Source organism: Pogoniulus pusillus, chromosome 8 (assembly GCF_015220805.1).
Source record: "Pogoniulus pusillus isolate bPogPus1 chromosome 8, bPogPus1.pri, whole genome shotgun sequence".
NCBI classification, from domain to species: Eukaryota; Metazoa; Chordata; class Aves; order Piciformes; family Lybiidae; genus Pogoniulus; species Pogoniulus pusillus.
The window spans coordinates 40945964-40963331 of NC_087271.1; the positions used below are offsets into that span (position 1 = coordinate 40945964).

Here is a 17368-nt window from a genome sequence, read left to right on the forward strand (position 1 = left end):
GCTGCTACCGCTCAGGTGAGGCTGGCCTGCTGAAGCAGGCAGCATCCTGAGGGGACATTGATTCCTTGCTACTGTAACCAGAGGTTAGTCGTGTGGTAGTTGTGACTAGGTGCACAGGGAAGGGATAAATAAGGGAGCAAGCTGCACCTTAATGGCTTCTGGCATGTTATGGGATACAGTAATGTCCCCTCCTGCTGTGAAGTTCTGCCCTCCACCAACCTGGTTGCATCGCAGCAGGCTTTGTCGCTGGGGGACGGAAGCATTTGTACGTCTAAACGTTACCTGGAACTTATTGATCTGTTGCTACATTATGGTTGCTTTCTGCTGTCACTCGTTTGATACAGTAGGTCCCTGGGGGTTGTTAGTCATGATAAAGTCCTGAGAGTAGCTTTCTGAAGCTCAGGCACTAAGATGTCTGAATTAGGAGAATCATGGCATGGTGGGAGGCAGGAGGGACTGCTGAAGACCGAGTCCAGCCTCCCTGCTCAAGCAGAGCCACATCTAGGTGTCTTTTGAACCTCAGCAGGGAAGGAGACTTCACAACGTCTTTGGACAGGCTGGTCCAGTGCTCCAGCCCCTCATAGCCCAGCCCCATCCTCTTGCCCCCCGCTCTGTAAATATTTACCAGATGCCCTCTCAAGCTGCTCTCCTCCGGACTAGACAGCCCCAGATCGCTCAGCCTGTCCTCCTCAGAGAGGCTCCAGTGCCCTCAGCATCTCCGTGGCCTTCTTCCGCACAGTGAAAACCACCCGTGTGACCGCGGAGCCTGCGGGGTCCCCGTGGGCAGGACATGCTACCTCCGGGCCGCCAGAGGGCCCCCGAGCTCGGGGCAGGCGCAGGGCCGGCGCCGGGCGGGGCGGGTCGCGGCCCGGAGGTAAAAGGCCCCGGTGGGGGCCGCCTTCTCCACGGTCTGCCGCCCCGCATCGTCCCCACGGGCTACGCTCTCCCGTGGCCTGCCTCACACCCCCGACGGCCCAGCTGATGCTGGCTCGATCCCAGCTGCCGACCCTCCTGCCCCGTCTCTGCTCCCTGCGTCCCAGCCTCGCCATGAGCAGCGTTACCGGCACCTTCACCAGCAGCCAGCCCCTCAACTACCGGGCGGGCGCTCGCGTTCAGCCCGCAGACGGCGGCCAGGCGGAGGAGGTGTACGAGCCGGCCACAGGTATGGCCCCGCTGGCAGAGCGGCGTCGGGGCTGAGGCGCGGGGACGCACCCGAGAGCTGCCTCGGGGCGCGGACCGGGCTCGGCGTCCCCTGCCTGCCGCGGGCGCCTGGGCGCTTCGGCGGCTGCGGTTTGCCTCCCGCCGTACAGCTGCGTTGCTTGGCCGAGATCCGCTTGGCACGCAGCCAGCTGTGGGTCCCTTTTCACAGGCGTTTGCGTGGAAAAGACAAGGGTAGTGCTGGGTACTGCCGGGCGACTCCTCGGGGACGCGAGGGGGGCGCTTCCCACGCGGAGAAGCCGCTGGCAGCGGTGGGGTCCCCCGCACGGGCGGCGGTTAAGGTTCAGCCGGACAGGCTGCTGGCCCGTCTGGGCTGCTCCGTGGCTTGCCAGGAAAGAGTAAAGCAGGCGGTTCTGCTGTTCTGGGGGAGAAACCTGAGTGGTGCCTGAGCTTGGCAAAGCCGTGAGCAAAGCCCACGGCCGAGACGCTCCTGAGTGGCTTTGGTTGGTGGGTGGCTTTCCCTTGTGTCTTTTTTGAGTGGAGGTACTTTAGGGTCCAGCAGAATCACTTCAGCTGCGCTGAGGAATGTGTAACGGAGACCCGAACCTGGTGTAGACACATAACAAATCCAGTGGGAAATGGAGGAGTTTGGTAACAACTTGAGCTAATTAGTAACGGGATCGTGACTGGAGAAGGGCAGATCTTGGAATTCAGAGCAGCTGAGTTGCTGCAGCTCTTCTGTAGCCAAGTACAAGTTGCTGGGAACTGTAGCATGAAGTTCTGCGGCCTGGTGTCGCTGGGTGGACTGAAATCTCTGGGGTTTGGGGCAAGAGAAGCCATACTCTGTGCCCCTTTTCTGAGGTTTCCTGTTTCAAATGTGCCCAGGTCGTGTGATTTGCAAGCTGCTCTGCTCTGGAGAGAAGGAGGTCGACCTGGCTGTGCAGAGTGCTAAGGCTGCCTTTAAAGTATGGAGCCAGATGTCCGGCATGGAGCGCAGCAGGGTGCTGCTGGAGGCTGCCAGGATTATCCGGGTATGCTGCAGGGGCTTGCCTCTTCTGGAGAGGGCTGCTTTGACCTCTGAGCTGTCCTAAGAGTTAATGGTAGTGGTTGGGGCCTTCAGCAGAACGTTGAGGCCTCCAGGAGGAAGTCAGGAGTTAAACCCCACCTTTGACCAGAGGAGACAGTGGGTTGTCTTGGGCAGGGATTTGATCTTATCACTCCATTCAAGGCCAGATGTGTACCTTCTCTGCTTGCAACTGTTAGAAGACATAAACCTGAAGCCACCCAGTCAAGCTCTTGCAGGTCTGGTTCTTCTTTCCTCAAGTCCAAAGCTGACCTTTCCCTGCAGGCAGTTTCAAAGCTGAAGTTGCATAACTCCCACTTTGCTGAACTTGCAGCTTGTTGGACGCTGTTGCCACGCGACTGGAATGTGTCTTGGTTTAAGCATAAAAACTGTAAAGATGCTGGGTTTTGTCTTAGACGCCAGATAATACACAGGGGAGGGGATCCAAACAAGCTGCTCTATCACAGACAGTGCGTCCTTGGGTGTCAGAGCTAAGCCCCGTGGAGGCACAGAGCTGTAAGAAACCAGACCTCCTCTCTCAGGGTGGACATGTGATGAGAAAACTAGCTGTTTTTTTCCTGCCAGACTTGTGCACCAGGGCAACATTCCTGCCTGGGAGGTGGTCTGTTAAGGGATGCTTCCCGGCTGCATTGCTTCATCCTTCACTGAGTGCTCTGCTTCCATTTTGCTCTTGCTGTTTGCTTTTCCTTCCAGCCTAGTTCTGAGAATTTGATCGTTGTTTGCCCGATGCCTTCTCTGCTCAATTTGCTCATCTTCTAGATAAACAGGGATGTTAAACAAGATGGGACTGGCAATGGACCCCAACAGCTGCCTCCTTGACCTTCTCCTGTGCTGGGAAGCTGATAACTAGGAGCTAGGACTCTGCTTCTCAGAGATGACAGTTTCTCAGACAGAGCCTTGCTTGGCGCTTGAGAAGGTCCTTGTTCTGCTGCAGGCTTCTCTAATGCGTTGTCACTGTCCCTTGCCCCTCACAGGAACAGAGAGATGAAATTGCCACCTTGGAAACCATCAACAATGGGAAATCCATCTTCGAAGCCAGAGTGGACATCGACATATCCTGGCAGTGCCTGGAGTACTATGCAGGACTGGCAGGATCTCTGGCTGGTGAGAATGGCACTGGATTGCCCTTTACCTGTCCTGCCACTTGCGCTCCCTGGTAAATTCCGTGGCTCAAGAACACCTTTGCTGCCGGTTTCTCTAGAGATGGACTGCTCCCTTTCCTGAAGATCTTGCAAGGATTTCTGGAGCTCTCTGACTTATGCTGCTGTGCTCTATGGCACTTTTGCACCTTCTGGGAGCTTGCTGGGCTCAATAAGAGCCTTGTGTCTCCTGTTACCATTCGGACCAGTTCTGGCCCCTGAAGCTCCAGTGAGACAGGAAGGGGCTTTGCTCTCCTCTACTGTGTGGCTGTTTTTCTTCTTTGCAGGTGAACACATCCAGCTTCCCGGGGGATCCTTTGGGTACACTCGAAGAGAGCCCCTTGGGGTGTGTGCTGGGATTGGAGCCTGGAATTACCCATTTCAAACTGCCTGCTGGAAGTGTGCCCCGGCCTTGGCTTGCGGTAATGGAGTCTCTGCTCACACAAGCTTCTCTTCTTCTAAGCCTGTGAGGGAGAGTGATTTGGGGGATCAGGTTTAGGCTTACCTAGAAGGAGGAGTTGAAGGATTATCAGAACTTTCAGGCTGTTAGCCTGGCAGGAAGGGAAAGGAAATGGAAGTAAGAACGCAGCAGATGCCGAGCAGGTGGAGCGCATCAGAGGAAAGGCTGAGTGCCTGGCTTTGTACCAGTGAAGGCCTCTGGAGATGCCTTTAGTGCAGGACCAGCAGCCCCATCTCTAGCCATTCCCAGCAGGAAGCTGTAGTTCTTCTCCTTTTCCGGTTGTAGTGTTCAGCTGAAACTTTCCTCCTCTCCTGGGGGATCCTCTCCTGGGATCTGTTGAGACAAACTCGTTTTGTGGGGTGGGGTCTTGTTTGTTTTGACCTTTTCCCTAACCCAAAGTTGCTTCTGGGTTCCTCTAGGCAATGCCATGGTCTTCAAGCCTTCTCCCTTCACCCCTATTACAGTGGTGAGGCTGGCAGAGATCCTCACAGAGGCTGGTGTGCCCAAGGGGCTCTTCAATGTGGTGCAGGGGGGAGCAGCCACAGGCCAGTTGCTCTGTCATCACCCTGGTGTGGCCAAAATCTCTTTCACTGGCAGTGTGCCAACTGGCAGCAAGGTAAAGGCACCATGGTCCTGGGGAGCCTGAGAGGTCTGTAGTGCCAGCCCTTCTGGTGCTTTCGTGCATGAGGCTTGTGGTGTGCAAGTTGGCATTTTTGGGTGGGAGTCAAGGAGCTTGCATGTGTCAGGTTGCACTGAGGCTCTGCTGGGCAGGGGCCGGGGCACTCTGTCCTTCCAGAGGAGTCCCTTTATCATCTCCACTTGTTTGTCCCCTGGTTGCAGTGGAGTCTCTGAGCTGCTACAGTGAGTGTCTGTGTGTGTGGAGAGGAGGGTACGTCACGCAGAGCAGCACTGGGAAAGCCTCTGAGCATTTCCAGCAGGAGTAGTTCAGTTTAGCTGCAGACAGCCCTGCAGGAGCTCTCCATTTGCGTGTTGCTTGCCTGCCTCTACTGGCCTCGCCTGTGCCAGTGGCTCACTTGCCTCTTCTATCCTTGCTTCCCTCAGATCATGGAGATGGCAGCCAAGGGGATCAAACCAGTCACCCTGGAGCTGGGGGGCAAATCTCCCTTGATCATCTTTTCAGACTGTGACATGGAGAATGCCATAAACGGAGCCCTCATGGCCAACTTCCTTACACAGGGCGAGGTCTGTGTCTGCAGGGCAGGAGTGGCCCTCCCAGTCAGTTGGCGTGGTTTGAGGTGGGGCAGCAGAGCCAGTCTGTGGCCTCTCGTAGTGAGGGATGCCTTCAAGTTCCCATCCTGTCACATCTCACCCTGTGTAGTGTGAGAAGTGATCAGAAAGGGATGCCCTGGCAGAGGCCTGTGCAGAGCATCACAGCACAGCATGCCATGGCTGATGCCCTGTTCTTCCTAAAAGTGGAGCCTAACACCCACTGCCCAGCTCAGAGCAGCTGCTTCTGTGCCCTGGGCTCCAGCCTGGCACACAGAGATCAGCAGGAGCTGTGCCGATGTCCTCTGGAGCAGGTTCCAGTCAGGTGTGCTCAGCTGCAGCCCTGTGGAGCTCTGTCCATCCTGGATTTGGGATCTTCACGGGTGCTGCAGGTTTTTCTGCTGGCAGGTTGCTTACCAGGGCCGTGTCTGGGAACTGAAAAGTCAGCCCAGGTTCTCTTCTGCCCGTGACGGTTTTTTGCCACCTGGTGGCATCAGGCCCAGCGTGGCCTGCTGAGCTAGTCATTAGCAGCAGGTGATCGAGATGCGGAGAGGCTTTTGGGACCCACGCAGGGAGGGGCTGTGGAGCGCTGTGAGCCCTGTCCTGAGCAGCCTGTCCTGGACCCCAGGTGTGCTGCAACGGCACGCGTGTGTTTGTGGAGAGGAAGATCCTGGATGTCTTCACAAAGGAGGTGGTGAAACGCACTCAGAAGATCAAAATTGGGGACCCTCTTCTGGAAGATACACGGATGGGAGCCCTCATCAACCGGCCCCACCTGGATCGTGTCCAGGGCTTTATCAAGCAGGCGAAGGAGCAGGTGAGGTTGTGATACTGCCCTGAAATGCCTGCCTTGTTAGGCAAATAGCAGCTGGTTTCCTGCCCCTTTCCTGCCTTTCCACTTAAGCTGCTTTTTCTGTTGTGGTTGAATTACTTGATAGGTATCTTGGGCCACTAGATCAAAATGCTTGGCCACCTTCAGTGCTCATTCAGAGATGTGCCGCAGTGCATGTCTGAGCATTGACGGTGTCAGAGTTGTTCGTGTCCTGATATTGACAAGTTTTAGAGGTTGTGAGATACCCAGCATGGAACTGTATAAAATGAAACAACCCTTAAGGTTTGGGCTACTCCTAAGCTGTGGTGACATCTTCATGCTTGGCTCTCATCTCACTTAGGTTTCAGTTCTGTTGGTTGGAGAAAGAGTTTATGAAGGTTCAAAGGCCAAATTGCCAGGCTGCTGGAAAGAGTCTCCTAAGAGCAGTAGGATTACCCAGGCCCTTTTGGGTTTCCTCCAGGCTTTATTGGAAGGTGTAAAGATGTTTGAAATGTCAGCACTAGGTCTGTAGTTGGGTGTAGGTAATGCGAGGATGGGCTGGAGAAGGGGAACTATGAGTGAGACAGGAGAGCTAGACAGAGGTTAGGAAACGGAAGGAAGGATGTGAGAAATGTGGGGAATGAGAGAGGAAATCCTCATCTCTGAAGCAGGGCATTTGCTGGAGGTAGGTGTTTCTTGCCAGGTGGAGTGTGAAAGGACTGACTTGCTGACAGTGGAATTCGTAGTATGGTTTGGGTTGGAAGGGACCTTACAGATCATCTATTTCAACCCCCTGCTGTGGGCAGGATCACCTTCCACTAGACCAGGTTGCTCAAAGCCCCATCCAGCCTTGTCTTGCACACTTCCAGAGAGGTGACATCCACAGCTTCTATGGGCAGCCTGTGCCAGTGTCTCGCCAGCCTCACGGTGAAGGACTTGTGTGTCACATCTCTTTCAGTCTAAGTCTTACCCCTCATCCTATCACTGCACTCCCTGAGGCACACTTGGTGAGAAAGGGGAAGTTAATGCCATGCCAGCTGAGGATCTGCTTCTAGTTTAAATTGCTGCTCTCCAACCTGCAGTGGCTCTTGTTGTGCTTGCACCCCCAGAGTAGTGCTGTTTGGACTTCGGGATAAGGTCCTGGTCTCTCAGTGGTGCTGTGTCAGCATTTGTGAGCTGGAAAAGCACCAGAGGGAGCACAGGCATGGTTTGACCGATCGGCCTGTAAACCCAGCAGGGAGTATTGACCTGCCAGAGCTGCAGCAGCTGGGTGAGACGCTCCTGGATGTGCCTGCCTTAATCTTCTGCTTGGCTCCTCTCCAGGGAGCAGAGGTGCTGTGTGGTGGGGACCTGTATGTGCCAGATGACCCAAAGCTGAAGAATGGCTACTACATGCGACCCTGTGTGTTAGGTATGATCCTTCCTGCCTGTGGTACTGTAGTCTTGTGCAGATGTTATGGAGTTCCTTCTAGAGAAATCCATGCCCAGCATAACCTGTCTGTGTGCATGTCTGCAGTGTGCACACACACTCTCATGGTCTGGTAGAGACAGCTGAGGCCCTCAAGAGCAGTGTCCAGAGAAGTGTTTGCTGTTGGAAGGTTTGGCAGGGCACAGATGGTGCCCTTTCTGCCTTGGGAAGCTGGATGGGACTTACTTCTCTGCTAGCCAGGGCTGGGGGAGCCTGTGCGGCGCCGAGTGCTGTCTGCAAGGCTGTAGGCTGCTGAATGCAGAGGCTGTGCCTCTAGCTCTTCCTCCTGAAGCACCTGTGTCTGCCTTACTCCCAGGGAAGTGCAAGGATGACATGACATGTGTGAAGGAAGAGATCTTTGGGCCTGTCATGTCCATTCTGCCATTTGACACTGAGGAAGAGGTCCTGGAAAGAGCCAACAGCACCAAATTTGGCCTGGCAGGTGGTGTCTTCACCAGGTAGGACTGGGTAGCGTGGTGTGGCAGCAGTCTCGGGAGGGGAGGAGAAAGGAAATAGTGCAGCAACTTGCTACTCCTGCTGTGCTTGGCACAGGCATGGATGTCCTCTCCCACAAAAACTGGAGCAAGGGTCTGCCAGAAGGGAACTTTGTAAATGACTGCACATCTCCTCCGTTTTTCCTGAAGGGGTAGGCAGGCCCAGCTGTCCTTCAGACTCCTTCCAGCCTGTGCTTGGCCTGCTGCCTGTCTGCCTGCATCTCCAGGAGATGTGCACCAGGAGCCTGCCATGGCGCTGAAAGCTCACAAAGATGACTGCTGGCTGCTTGCCGTAGTCTGCTCTGCTGGTGTCCTTGTGCTGTCCTCTCAAAGCAAACACAGTGCTGAGTGTCCTGGGGACTAGGGGCTACATCCTTTGAGCAGGCAGAGCAGGGCAGGCTGCTGACCTTTCTCTGAGTTATCTGTCAGGGAGTGGGAAGGGATCCAGCTGAACTGCTCTTTTCCTGCAGGGATATTCAGAAGGCTCACAGGGTAGTGGCTGCTCTCAAGGCCGGGATGTGCTTCATTAACAACTACAACATCAGCCCTGTGGAGCTGCCTTTTGGAGGGTACAAGGCATCAGGTGAGCTGTTCGACCTTCCCTGGTATGAGAACATGTCAGTGAAGGGGAGTAGCTGTGTCCTGACTCCTGGCTCCTCCCTGCAGGGTTTGGCAGAGAGAATGGGCGGGCAGCCATCGAGCACTACACACAGCTGAAGACTGTCTGCGTGGAGATGGGCAATGTGGAGTCTGTGTTTTAGTGATGCTGGGTCTCACTCAAGGGAGCATCAGCCAGTCCTTGCCTGTCAGAGATGTGGATCATTTACACAGCAGTAAAGTGCTCTAAAATTGTAAGTGCCTGGGGTGCTGGAGCAGGTCCTGCCAGGGTGAATGTGCAGCAGGGCTGGGGGCCTGCTCTGTCCTGTCTGGAAGAAGGTAGAAGCCTTGGAGTAAGAGGCAGCAGCTTCTGCAGCTGTGTAGGTGTTAGCAGAGGCTCATCAGTGGAAGAGGCCTGACCCACCCTGTTGCCTGCCTTGAACCCCATTGCCTTCCACCTTCAGTCAGCTTGGATCATGACTTCTTAGCATGTATGAGCCTGCTCAGTGCACACAGAAGCTCTTGGAACATTGATATCATGTAGCTAAAAGCTCTGACTCCGTACAAGCCTTAAGTGCAGGACTGTTTATTCCCTCTTGCCCCCTTGTAAACCAAACTTTTGTTTTCCCTATCTGTGCTTCACTTCCAAGGTGGGACACAATGTTGTGGGGAGGGTTAGCTGATGCTGCCTGGGACAGGTGTGGCCCTAAGAGGCATGTCCACATACACTATGGAAGACAAGCAGAGCAGTAGCAAGCTCCAGCACAGCACAGAGTGCTGCTGCCCTTAAGCAAAAGCTATTTGGCTTCCTTCCTGTAGGCCTACTTTTCTTTCTCACCAGGACAAAGCAACAACTTAAAATGTGTTCCTCTTTTTTTTAGTAATCCAATAAACATTAACTCTGTTTGCAACATGTTACTGCAGTGATGTGAACCGAGGTGTCCAGAAATAGGCCTGCTGCTGGGTATGGGTTGAAGAGGTTGAAAAATGGCTTTTCAGTCACTGAATTCCCAAAAGCTACAACATCTCTGCCTGAGAGGCAGACTTTTGCAGGCCCATGAAGCCAGGCTGGCATTCTGCAAAATGCCTCTGACTTGAGAATGAAATACAGAACTGACAACTTCATTTTATTGAATGAGAAAAGGAAAAGCCCCAAACAAACCAGCAAATTAAATGTTTTAGAAGAAACAGACAAAAACGCCTTTAGTTTCCCAGGCAGCCATCAGGACAGTCCTCGTGAGGATCTGCATCACAAAGACCTGCAGTGACGTGGAGTGATCCAGCCAAGGTGCCGGCAGGCCGAGCAGATGCCCGTGCCCACCAGCCCAAGGAGTGCCAGTGACCCAATGGCTCCTCTGCTCCGGTTTTTGGGCTCTGGAAGCAAGACAGACGTGTGTCAGTTCTGCAGCCCCACCACTGACAGGCTCACCCATGCTGAAAGTCAGAGGGAGCAGGAAGCAGAGCTAAATCTCAGGGCAGGCCCCAGCTCAGGGCATGTATCCACCCTCCATCTGTGCTGCCCTTCCCAGCAGCAGGAAAGTGTGCTGCAGGGTTAGCAGCCTGGGGACCTGTGCCCTCTTCTCTGCCCTCTCACTGCAAGCTTTATGCTGCCTCCTTGGTGTGAGCTGGAGCAAAGAGCCCTGAAGCCACTAGAGTAGAACCGAGTTTCCAAGGTCCTGCCGTGTGCTGCAGGGTAAAGACCTACCTCCTGTGTAGTAGCCGTAGGCATAGAGGATTCTCCCAAGGATCCAGGTCAGGCCAAGCCCTGTGGCAACCCGCTAGAGAGAAAGGAGGAAGTGTGACAGGTTTTGGGGACCTGCTGCTTACATGTTCTTAGCTGTTAGAGCAGCTGTGCTAGGGATCGGTTGGAAAGATCATTGAGTCCCGCCCTTCTCTAACTCTGCCAAGGCTGGTGCTAAACCATGTCCCTCAGCACCACACCTCTGCCCCTTTTAAACAGCTCCAGGGATGGGGATTTAGCCACCTTCAGGGGAAGCCTGTTCAAATGTTTGAGGAAAACCCTGCAGAGAAAAATATCCAACCTAAACCTCCCCTGGTGCAACTTGAGGCCATTTCCTTTCCTCCTATCCCTTGCTACTGGGGAGAAGACTGACACCCACTTTGCTCCAACCTCCTTTCAGGGAGCTGTAGAGAGCAATGACGTCTCCCCTCAGCCTCCTTTTCTTGAGCCTAAACATCCTCAGTTCCCTCATCTGCTCCTTCTAAGACCTGTAAGAAGTGCCCACCAACTACAGCATGGTCCTGACCTTGCTAGGACACCTGGGAGTCAGCACTGCAGAAGCAGGTGACAGGTGCAGGGTGGGTTTTGTGCAAGAGCTGCTGTTTTCATTACACCTGTGGGGAGGGAGGATGTGATGTGCTGCAGAGCCTTGCTCTTTTGCAGCACAGTCTTCCCAAGGAAGTAAGTAGTGGCTGTCACACAGGCAGCAGGTGCCAAATCTCACTTGCCCAGTTAGTGAGCTAGACCAAACACCAGGGTCCTGGGGGCAGCTGTTGCCCCCATCCCTGCTCTGCTGTCTCCAGCAGGTACAGGGGTGTTCCTGTTGCAGGTGTTAGAAACTTCCACCTTGCCTCTTATTTAGAGCTGGCTGCAAGGTGGCTCCAGTTGGCCAGATTTGCCTCTGCTGCTTCCTTCCACCTCTCAAAAAGAGTACTTGAGGACCAGATTTGTCTCCTGGTGGCAAAGAAACCCATACTGCTTTTGGCCTCTCCCATGTCTGCCTCCTCATGAGCTGTCTGCATCTCCCAGTCAAAAATCACCCAGGCTTTTTCTGATCCTTTGTGCACCTCCTTTGGTGGCAGAAGTGAGTGGGAAGATCACCACATTCCCTGTCTATTTTCATCAGATAAACTCCTTGTGAAAATGGAGTCAGATCTTTAGATGGGGGGCAGGAGTGGGGGAAAGGCTCCTGTCCACACAACCAGTCTTTCCCTCTCACGGGCTGGAGGCTGTGAATGCGTCTGTTCATCCAACAAGGCAGCCTGAGGGAAAGGAAAGGCACCCACTAGCTGAGGCAGCAGTAAGGAGTTCATTGAGTGCTTGTGATTCCCCTGTACAGACCTTCTACAACTGTTTTTAAAAGGGACACAGCTGTGAGGGGCAAGCTTGGCCTCTTGCACTCCATCCTCCCCCAGGACAGGGAGCAAGAGCAGAGTTCTGTCACGCAGACCTGTACCACAGTGTCACTTACCGGGTGGTAGAGTCCCCCAGTGGCTAAGAAGAAAAGGAAGGCAGGGTAGACCTCCAGCCTGGAAATAGAGTTGTGTTTGTGCCCACACTGCTTACAAAGAGGAAACTCCAGAAACACAGCTGTAAGCATCACCTGCCAAGGTCTCTGTTGGGCCTGGCTGTTACAAGTCTCCATGCTCAATACTGCGGCCACAGATGGAGGGAAGACTTTTAGGGACTTCTCCCCACATTCCTATCTCTCTTCAAAGCTACCCACTCAGCTTTTCTGTTTGTGCCCCAAGCCACTGCTAAATCCTCCTCACCATCAGCTAACCCAGGGCTGCTTCCTCCCAGCACCTCTCTGACCAGGTCCACAGCAGCTGGGTGGATCCAGGCCTCCTCCCAGGCAGACCTGGGCAGCACTACAGATAGCAGCCCCCGGACAGGCTCTTTTGGGAGCAGGCTCTCCAGTGCCCTAGGGCAAAGAGTCAGGCACTGGGGAGGCGGAGGCTGCTTCACAGCCCTATCTGCTGTTTAAGACACGGCAAAGGGCCAGCAGGGCCTCCTGCTAAGCGCCGCCGGGCCATGTGTCGTCCCTTGCTCCGCCCCCGGTGCGCCCGCAGCCCGGTGCCCCCCGCAGCCCGGTGCCGCCCGCAGCACCCCGCAGCCCGGTGCCGCCCGCAGCACCCCGCAGCCCGGTGCCGCCCGCAGCCCGGTGCCCCGCAGCACCCCGCAGCCCGGTGCCGCCCGCAGCCCGGTGCCGCCCGCAGCACCCCGCAGCCCGGTGCCCCGCAGCACCCCGCAGCCCGGTGCCCCGCAGCACCCCGCAGCACCCCGCAGCCCGGTGCCCCGCAGCACCCCGCAGCCCGGTGCCGCCCGCAGCCCAGGCGGAGCCGCTCACTCACGTGTTCTGGTGTGCGCGCTGGATGCAGTTGAACACTCGGCCGTGCTCGGGGTCTGTGCTGTACATGGTTGGGTACTGCCGGGAAACACACACCGCCAGCAGCCTGTCAGCAGCTGCAGCTCTTCGCCTGCAGCCTCTGCCCCGCGATCTCAACTCTAGAGCCAGTGTTTCACAGTATTTCACAGTACAGTATCATCAGGGTTGGAAGAGACCTCACAGATCATCAAGTCCAACCCTTTACCACAGAGCTCAAGGCCAGACCATGGCACCAAGTGCCAAGTGCCTGCGCTCCGCAAACGCTTCGTCGAAATGGCTTCTTGCCTCAGGCCACTTCCTGAGGTCCCTAAGGGGCCTGGCTCTGCCCTGGATCTACCCTGCTTCGAAGAGAAGACAGCCAGGCACAAGGTGGCCTCCCTGTGAAATCCCACCTTTCTGGGGGGCAGTGAAGCAGGGCTACAGGGACATCCCCCCCATGTGTCCTATGGAGAGCCGCAGCAGCCCAGCGCCCAGGAGCAGGCTGGGAGGATGCTGCCTTCTCAGCACCAAAGCTGAGCGGCCACAGGGTTGCTGCGTGGCTGCAGAGGCTTCTCCAAGCCTGAAATCCACTGTCCTGTGCACCATACTGGACATGTTTGCTGTACCACGCAGGAACGAAGCCACCCCAACAGGCACGGGGGCCTGTGGCACCTCGCACCCACCCCTTCTTGTCACTTCCCCAAGTGACGTGGGGGAAGAGCAAGGAGCGTTTGTGCTTAAGCCAAGTGGCACAGCAGGCACCGCATGCCGCTGCCCTGACTCACGGGCAGGATGGGCTTGTCCCCACCCAGCCCGCAGCCCTGCCCAGTTCCCGAGCAGCTCAACAGACAGGTCACTTTGCAAGACTCTGTGATAGGACTCTGAGCTCCTGAAACCCTCCCGTCGCTCTTGTTCCACTAGGACCCCTTTGCCCCCAGCGCTTCATCGGCGCTCTGCAGGCAGCCCAGGCCGAGCGGTCCCTGCACACCAATGCTGCCGAGCGCTCAGCTGCCTCGGCACGGTGCCAAGCGCCTGATGTCCCAGACCGGGAGCTTTGTCGAGCTGCCTGCTCCAGGCTGGAGAGCCAGCATGGCAGCTTCATCCCCTCTGCATCCATGTGGCAGGGCAGGAAACGTCAGCAACACAGCCCAAAATAAGACAGATGTCTCCTAGCTTATCCGCAACGCCGCTCACAGCCCAGCTGCAGCCTTGCCATCCCTCAGCCCGAGCGCTCACCTCCACGTTGTACTTCTTGCGGGCCTTGGCCACTTTGACCGCAAGGTGCCCGACCAAGACAAAGCTGGCAGCCCCCGTCAGGATGACGTAGCCATACTCCTTCGAGAGAACAACCATCTTGGTGCTGCTGGAGAAAGAGAGCCTGTTACTGCTTCAGGCTGTGAGCAGGGACGTGGCAGCTCACTGCAGCTGTGGGTGGAAGAGCTGCTGAGCATGGACCTTAAGACCTGCCAGCAAGGGGACTGGAAGATGGAGGAGGGACTAGAAGAAGGCTGGAAAGGAACTGTTTACCAAGGGCTGCAGTGCTAGGACAGGGGGCAATGATTTGAAACTAGAGAAGAGCAGATTTAGGTTGGGCGTTGGGAGGAAGTTCTTTACCATGAGAATAGTGAAGCACTGCAATAGGTTGCCCAGATAGGTAGTTGAGGCCCTATCCTTTGAGATTTTCAAGGTCAGGCTCGGCAGGGCTTTGGACGACCTGAGGATGTCCCTGCTCACTGCAGAAGGGTTGATGGAGATGACCTTTGGAGGTCCCTTCCAACCCAGACCACTCTATGAGTCTATCAAAGAGCGAGCTGGGGAATTTTCACCTCTTGGTGCCCGCTGGGCATTGAGCAGCACGAATCAAGGGCTCTCTGCTCAGCTCCTGTCAAGCAAGCCTTAAAATCATTCCAGCGCCAGCAGGAGGCAGTGTCAGGAGGACGCTAGTCCAGCCGGCAGCTCTGAGCAGGACTACAGCCAACAACAGGAGGTCCCATCAACTTTGGCGGCGGCTAAGTCCCACGACCTCACTGACACAGGGCTGTGCCTGCAGGGACGCTCTGGGGAGGTAGATGGAAACTGCCCCTTCACAGGCTCTTCCAACACCAGAGCCACAGACCACCAACTGAAAGAAGGAAACAGACTGAGGAGAAACCAAAGGAGGTGTTGTTTTTCATGTAGCAGGAAACAGAGCTGTGGAACTCTTGCCGAGGGATGTTGCCAGTGCTCCAGGGGAAACGGGGCAGGCTCTGGGAACGAGAGGTAATACAGCCAAACTGGAACTGGCTCAGAAATCCTGAGCTTAAGGCAGCTGGGCCACGGCAGTGGTTAGTCTGTAGCACTAAGGTCCTCGTTACGTAAAGTAATAACGAAAGCCACCACAAGAGCAATAAACCATCTCATAACCAAACCTTTCCAGCAAAGAGGTGTTGGCAAGGTGAACAATGCTCACCCTGGCAGCCTCAAGGAATCCTCTGAGAGTCACACATCAGTGAAGTCTCCAGCAACAAGCCAACTGCTGGCATTGACCAGCTGCATGATCTGCCAGCCAGAAGACACCAGGGCCTGTGAGGTTTGCATTTAATGCTTCTGCACTTCCTCATGCAGGCCCAAGACAGAAGCAGAGAGCAGAAGGTGCATCCAGCAGCCTCTACCACACTATCCTGCAGCAAGGTCTTGTTACATGCTTCTCCCTTCTTCCTGCTGCCCATCTACTGGACATGCCAGCAGCTTGTGCTGCTGGGAGCTTCCTGACATCAAGCACTCCTGCACCTTCCCCAGATGCAAGGCAGCACAAGGGCACTTCCCCACAGTGCCAAATCTCAGACGCTGCCCAAGACAGTGCCTCAGCAGAAACGTCTCTCCAGCTCTGACAAAATTCCCTCTCCACACAAAACGTCAGATGATGCCTATCTCCATCTGGTGCCTTCACCATGTGGAGAGGTTTGGGTGTCTCTTGTACTCTCCCAGCCTGTCACTGTGGGGGAAAATGGGCCACAGCATGGAACCAGTGCAAAGAGCCTTCCTCCTGCAGCAGTGCCAGCACCCCTCGCATGGGATCCTGAGAGGGATTTAGTTCTGCTTTGCAAAGGGATCATTATGGATGGCGCAAGGTGTAGACAACAGCTGACTTTGTCCACATGAAGTCTGGTAAACAATTACCAGTAAGCACATTCAAACCCTCAAGTAACTAAGAAATGTCAGCTGCACTCACATGTAATAGAGGTTAGTGCCTGATAGATAAGACACTGAAAACAGAACAGGTTCCCACCCAGTAGAGCAGGTCGATGGGCACATTTGCCCCTTCCAATAGCAGGGCTGGTGGAGAACCCCACCTGCCAGCACTGACCAGGCCTTTTATCTTCACGGTGCCAAACTACAATCGAGGGGGTTATTTTATCAGAGCAGTGTTGTATCAGCAGAGCGAAGCAGGCACGCAGGTGTATCACCAAGATACCACTCTTGCCCTACTGCTCGTAAAACTGTTGCTCAAGCCTTTGCTCCAGTAACCGGGAGCCCCACAAGGCTCTCCAAAGTCCACCGCAGACTGTGCCTCGCTGCCCGTTCCCGGAGCTTGTGCACCTCGGCAGCCTTTGCCGCCGCAAGGACTTTGCTCCCAGCCTCCGCTGCGCAGGCCGAGGCTGTGTCCTCTCCGCACAAGCGTTCAAGGTGGGAGCCACACGGTTCTGGAGCAGGAGGCAGCGCCGCTGGGAGCTCTGCGGAGGTGCCGCACTCCAGAGCAGGGACTCGTACCGAGGCTGCCATAACGCCAGGGCGATGATGAGTCAGCAGAGCTGATGAAGCCTCCCGGTGCTCGGGGTCCGGCAGCACCGCCCGCCCCAAGCGCAGCCTGTCGCTCTGCCCCGGCTGAGCCACACCGGCTCCGCGAACCGGGAGGGTCCGGGCCTGTGCTGCGGTCCCCGCGCTCCGCCCCCAATGCGGGCCCCGTTCCCGGCAGGGACGAGGCGCAAGGCGCAGCCCTCTGCCCTGTGCTCCTTCGCGGCAGGACGACCAGCACCAGACACGCATTCCGAGCCCCCGCCCGCACTCACCCTTCGGCTCGGCGCACGACGCAGCGGGACCGGGGCTAGGACGGAGCCGGGAGCTAGGGCGGGGTGGGGAGCGGGGCCGGGCTCTGCCCGCGGCACCGCCCGCAGGCGGGGCCCAGCGGCGGGCGGAGCGGAGCGGAGCGGGGATGAGCGCCGTGGCGGGAGCGGGGTTTGGTCCTGGGCCGGGCAGGTCTGCAGCCGTTTTGTGTCCCGGTGTCTTGCAGCTCCCCTTGGAGCATCGCTCCTGTGTGGGACGAAGGGCTGGAGGGCAGCTCTGTGGAGTCGCAGCCCGGAAGCCAACCGTGTCCTGGGTTGCCCTCCCAGCAGCGTGGGCAGCAGGTGGAGGGAGGGGATCTGCTCTTCTGCTCCGCTCTGCTGAGACCCCATCTGCAGTGCTGGGGTCAGCTCTGGAGTCTTCAGCACAGGAGAGACCTGGACCTGTTGGAGCAGAGCCAGAGGAGACCACAGCAATGATGTGAGAGCTGTAACCTCCCTGCGTGAGGACAGGCAGAGAGAGTTGGGGTTGTTCAGCCTGGAGAAGAAAAGGCGCTGCGGGGACCTTCTTGTGGCCTTTCAGTACATAAAGGGGCTGATCAGAAAGCTGGAGACAGACTTTCTGGCCAGGCCTGATGTGACAGGACAAGAGTGATGGTTTAAAACTAAAAGAGAGGTAATTCAAAATAGCTAGAAGAAGAAACTTCTTGTGATAAGGGTGGTGAAATGCTGGCCCAGGTTGCCCAGAGAAGTGGTAGATGTAGAAGTCCCACCTCTGGGA

General features: G+C 56.1%; 2 protein-coding genes across 3 annotated transcripts; one reads left to right on the forward strand and one right to left on the reverse strand.

The window, feature by feature from the left end:
• Positions 1 to 858: 858 nt before the first annotated feature.
• Positions 859 to 9349, forward strand: ALDH9A1 (aldehyde dehydrogenase 9 family member A1). Its single transcript, XM_064148228.1, has 11 exons — positions 859 to 1162; positions 2044 to 2189; positions 3217 to 3346; positions 3669 to 3803; positions 4261 to 4457; positions 4904 to 5044; positions 5697 to 5885; positions 7203 to 7290; positions 7664 to 7805; positions 8312 to 8424; positions 8508 to 9349. The coding sequence occupies exons 1-11, from the start codon at positions 982 to 984 to the stop codon at positions 8600 to 8602; spliced, it is 1557 nt and encodes a 518-aa protein (XP_064004298.1). The 5' UTR covers positions 859 to 981; the 3' UTR covers positions 8603 to 9349.
• A 195-nt stretch (positions 9350 to 9544) lies between these two features.
• Positions 9545 to 16692, reverse strand: MGST3 (microsomal glutathione S-transferase 3). Of its 2 annotated transcripts, none has more exons than XM_064148231.1 (6): positions 16597 to 16692; positions 13784 to 13907; positions 12534 to 12607; positions 11651 to 11708; positions 10144 to 10216; positions 9545 to 9812 (listed from the first exon to the last, which is right to left on the reverse strand). In XM_064148231.1, exons 2-6 carry the CDS (start codon positions 13898 to 13900, stop codon positions 9688 to 9690), a joined length of 447 nt encoding a protein of 148 aa, XP_064004301.1. In that variant the 5' UTR covers positions 13901 to 13907; positions 16597 to 16692; the 3' UTR covers positions 9545 to 9687. The 2 variants fall into 2 exon arrangements, with proteins under 2 accessions (XP_064004301.1, XP_064004302.1); XM_064148232.1 differs by having other exon boundaries at positions 13784 to 13910; positions 16597 to 16677.
• Between the last annotated feature and the right edge of the window lie 676 nt (positions 16693 to 17368).

Bases quoted from the DNA above. Each gene is read 5' to 3' on its own strand.
- ALDH9A1 (XM_064148228.1), top strand. From the start codon at position 982: ATGCTGGCTCGATCCCAGCTGCCGACCCTCCTGCCCCGTCTCTGCTCC. The intron at 3,347-3,668 runs GTGAGAATGGCA...TCTTCTTTGCAG, and splicing joins ACTGGCAGGATCTCTGGCTG to GTGAACACATCCAGCTTCCC. The intron at 5,886-7,202 runs GTGAGGTTGTGA...GCTCCTCTCCAG, and splicing joins TCAAGCAGGCGAAGGAGCAG to GGAGCAGAGGTGCTGTGTGG.
- MGST3 (XM_064148231.1), bottom strand. From the start codon at position 13,900: ATGGTTGTTCTCTCGAAGGAGTATGGCTACGTCATCCTGACGGGGGCT. The intron at 11,709-12,533 runs GTGAGTGAGCGG...CTCTATTTCCAG, and splicing joins CAGCGCGCACACCAGAACAC to GCTGGAGGTCTACCCTGCCT. The intron at 9,813-10,143 runs GTAGGTCTTTAC...TCTTGCTTCCAG, and splicing joins CTACGGCTACTACACAGGAG to AGCCCAAAAACCGGAGCAGA.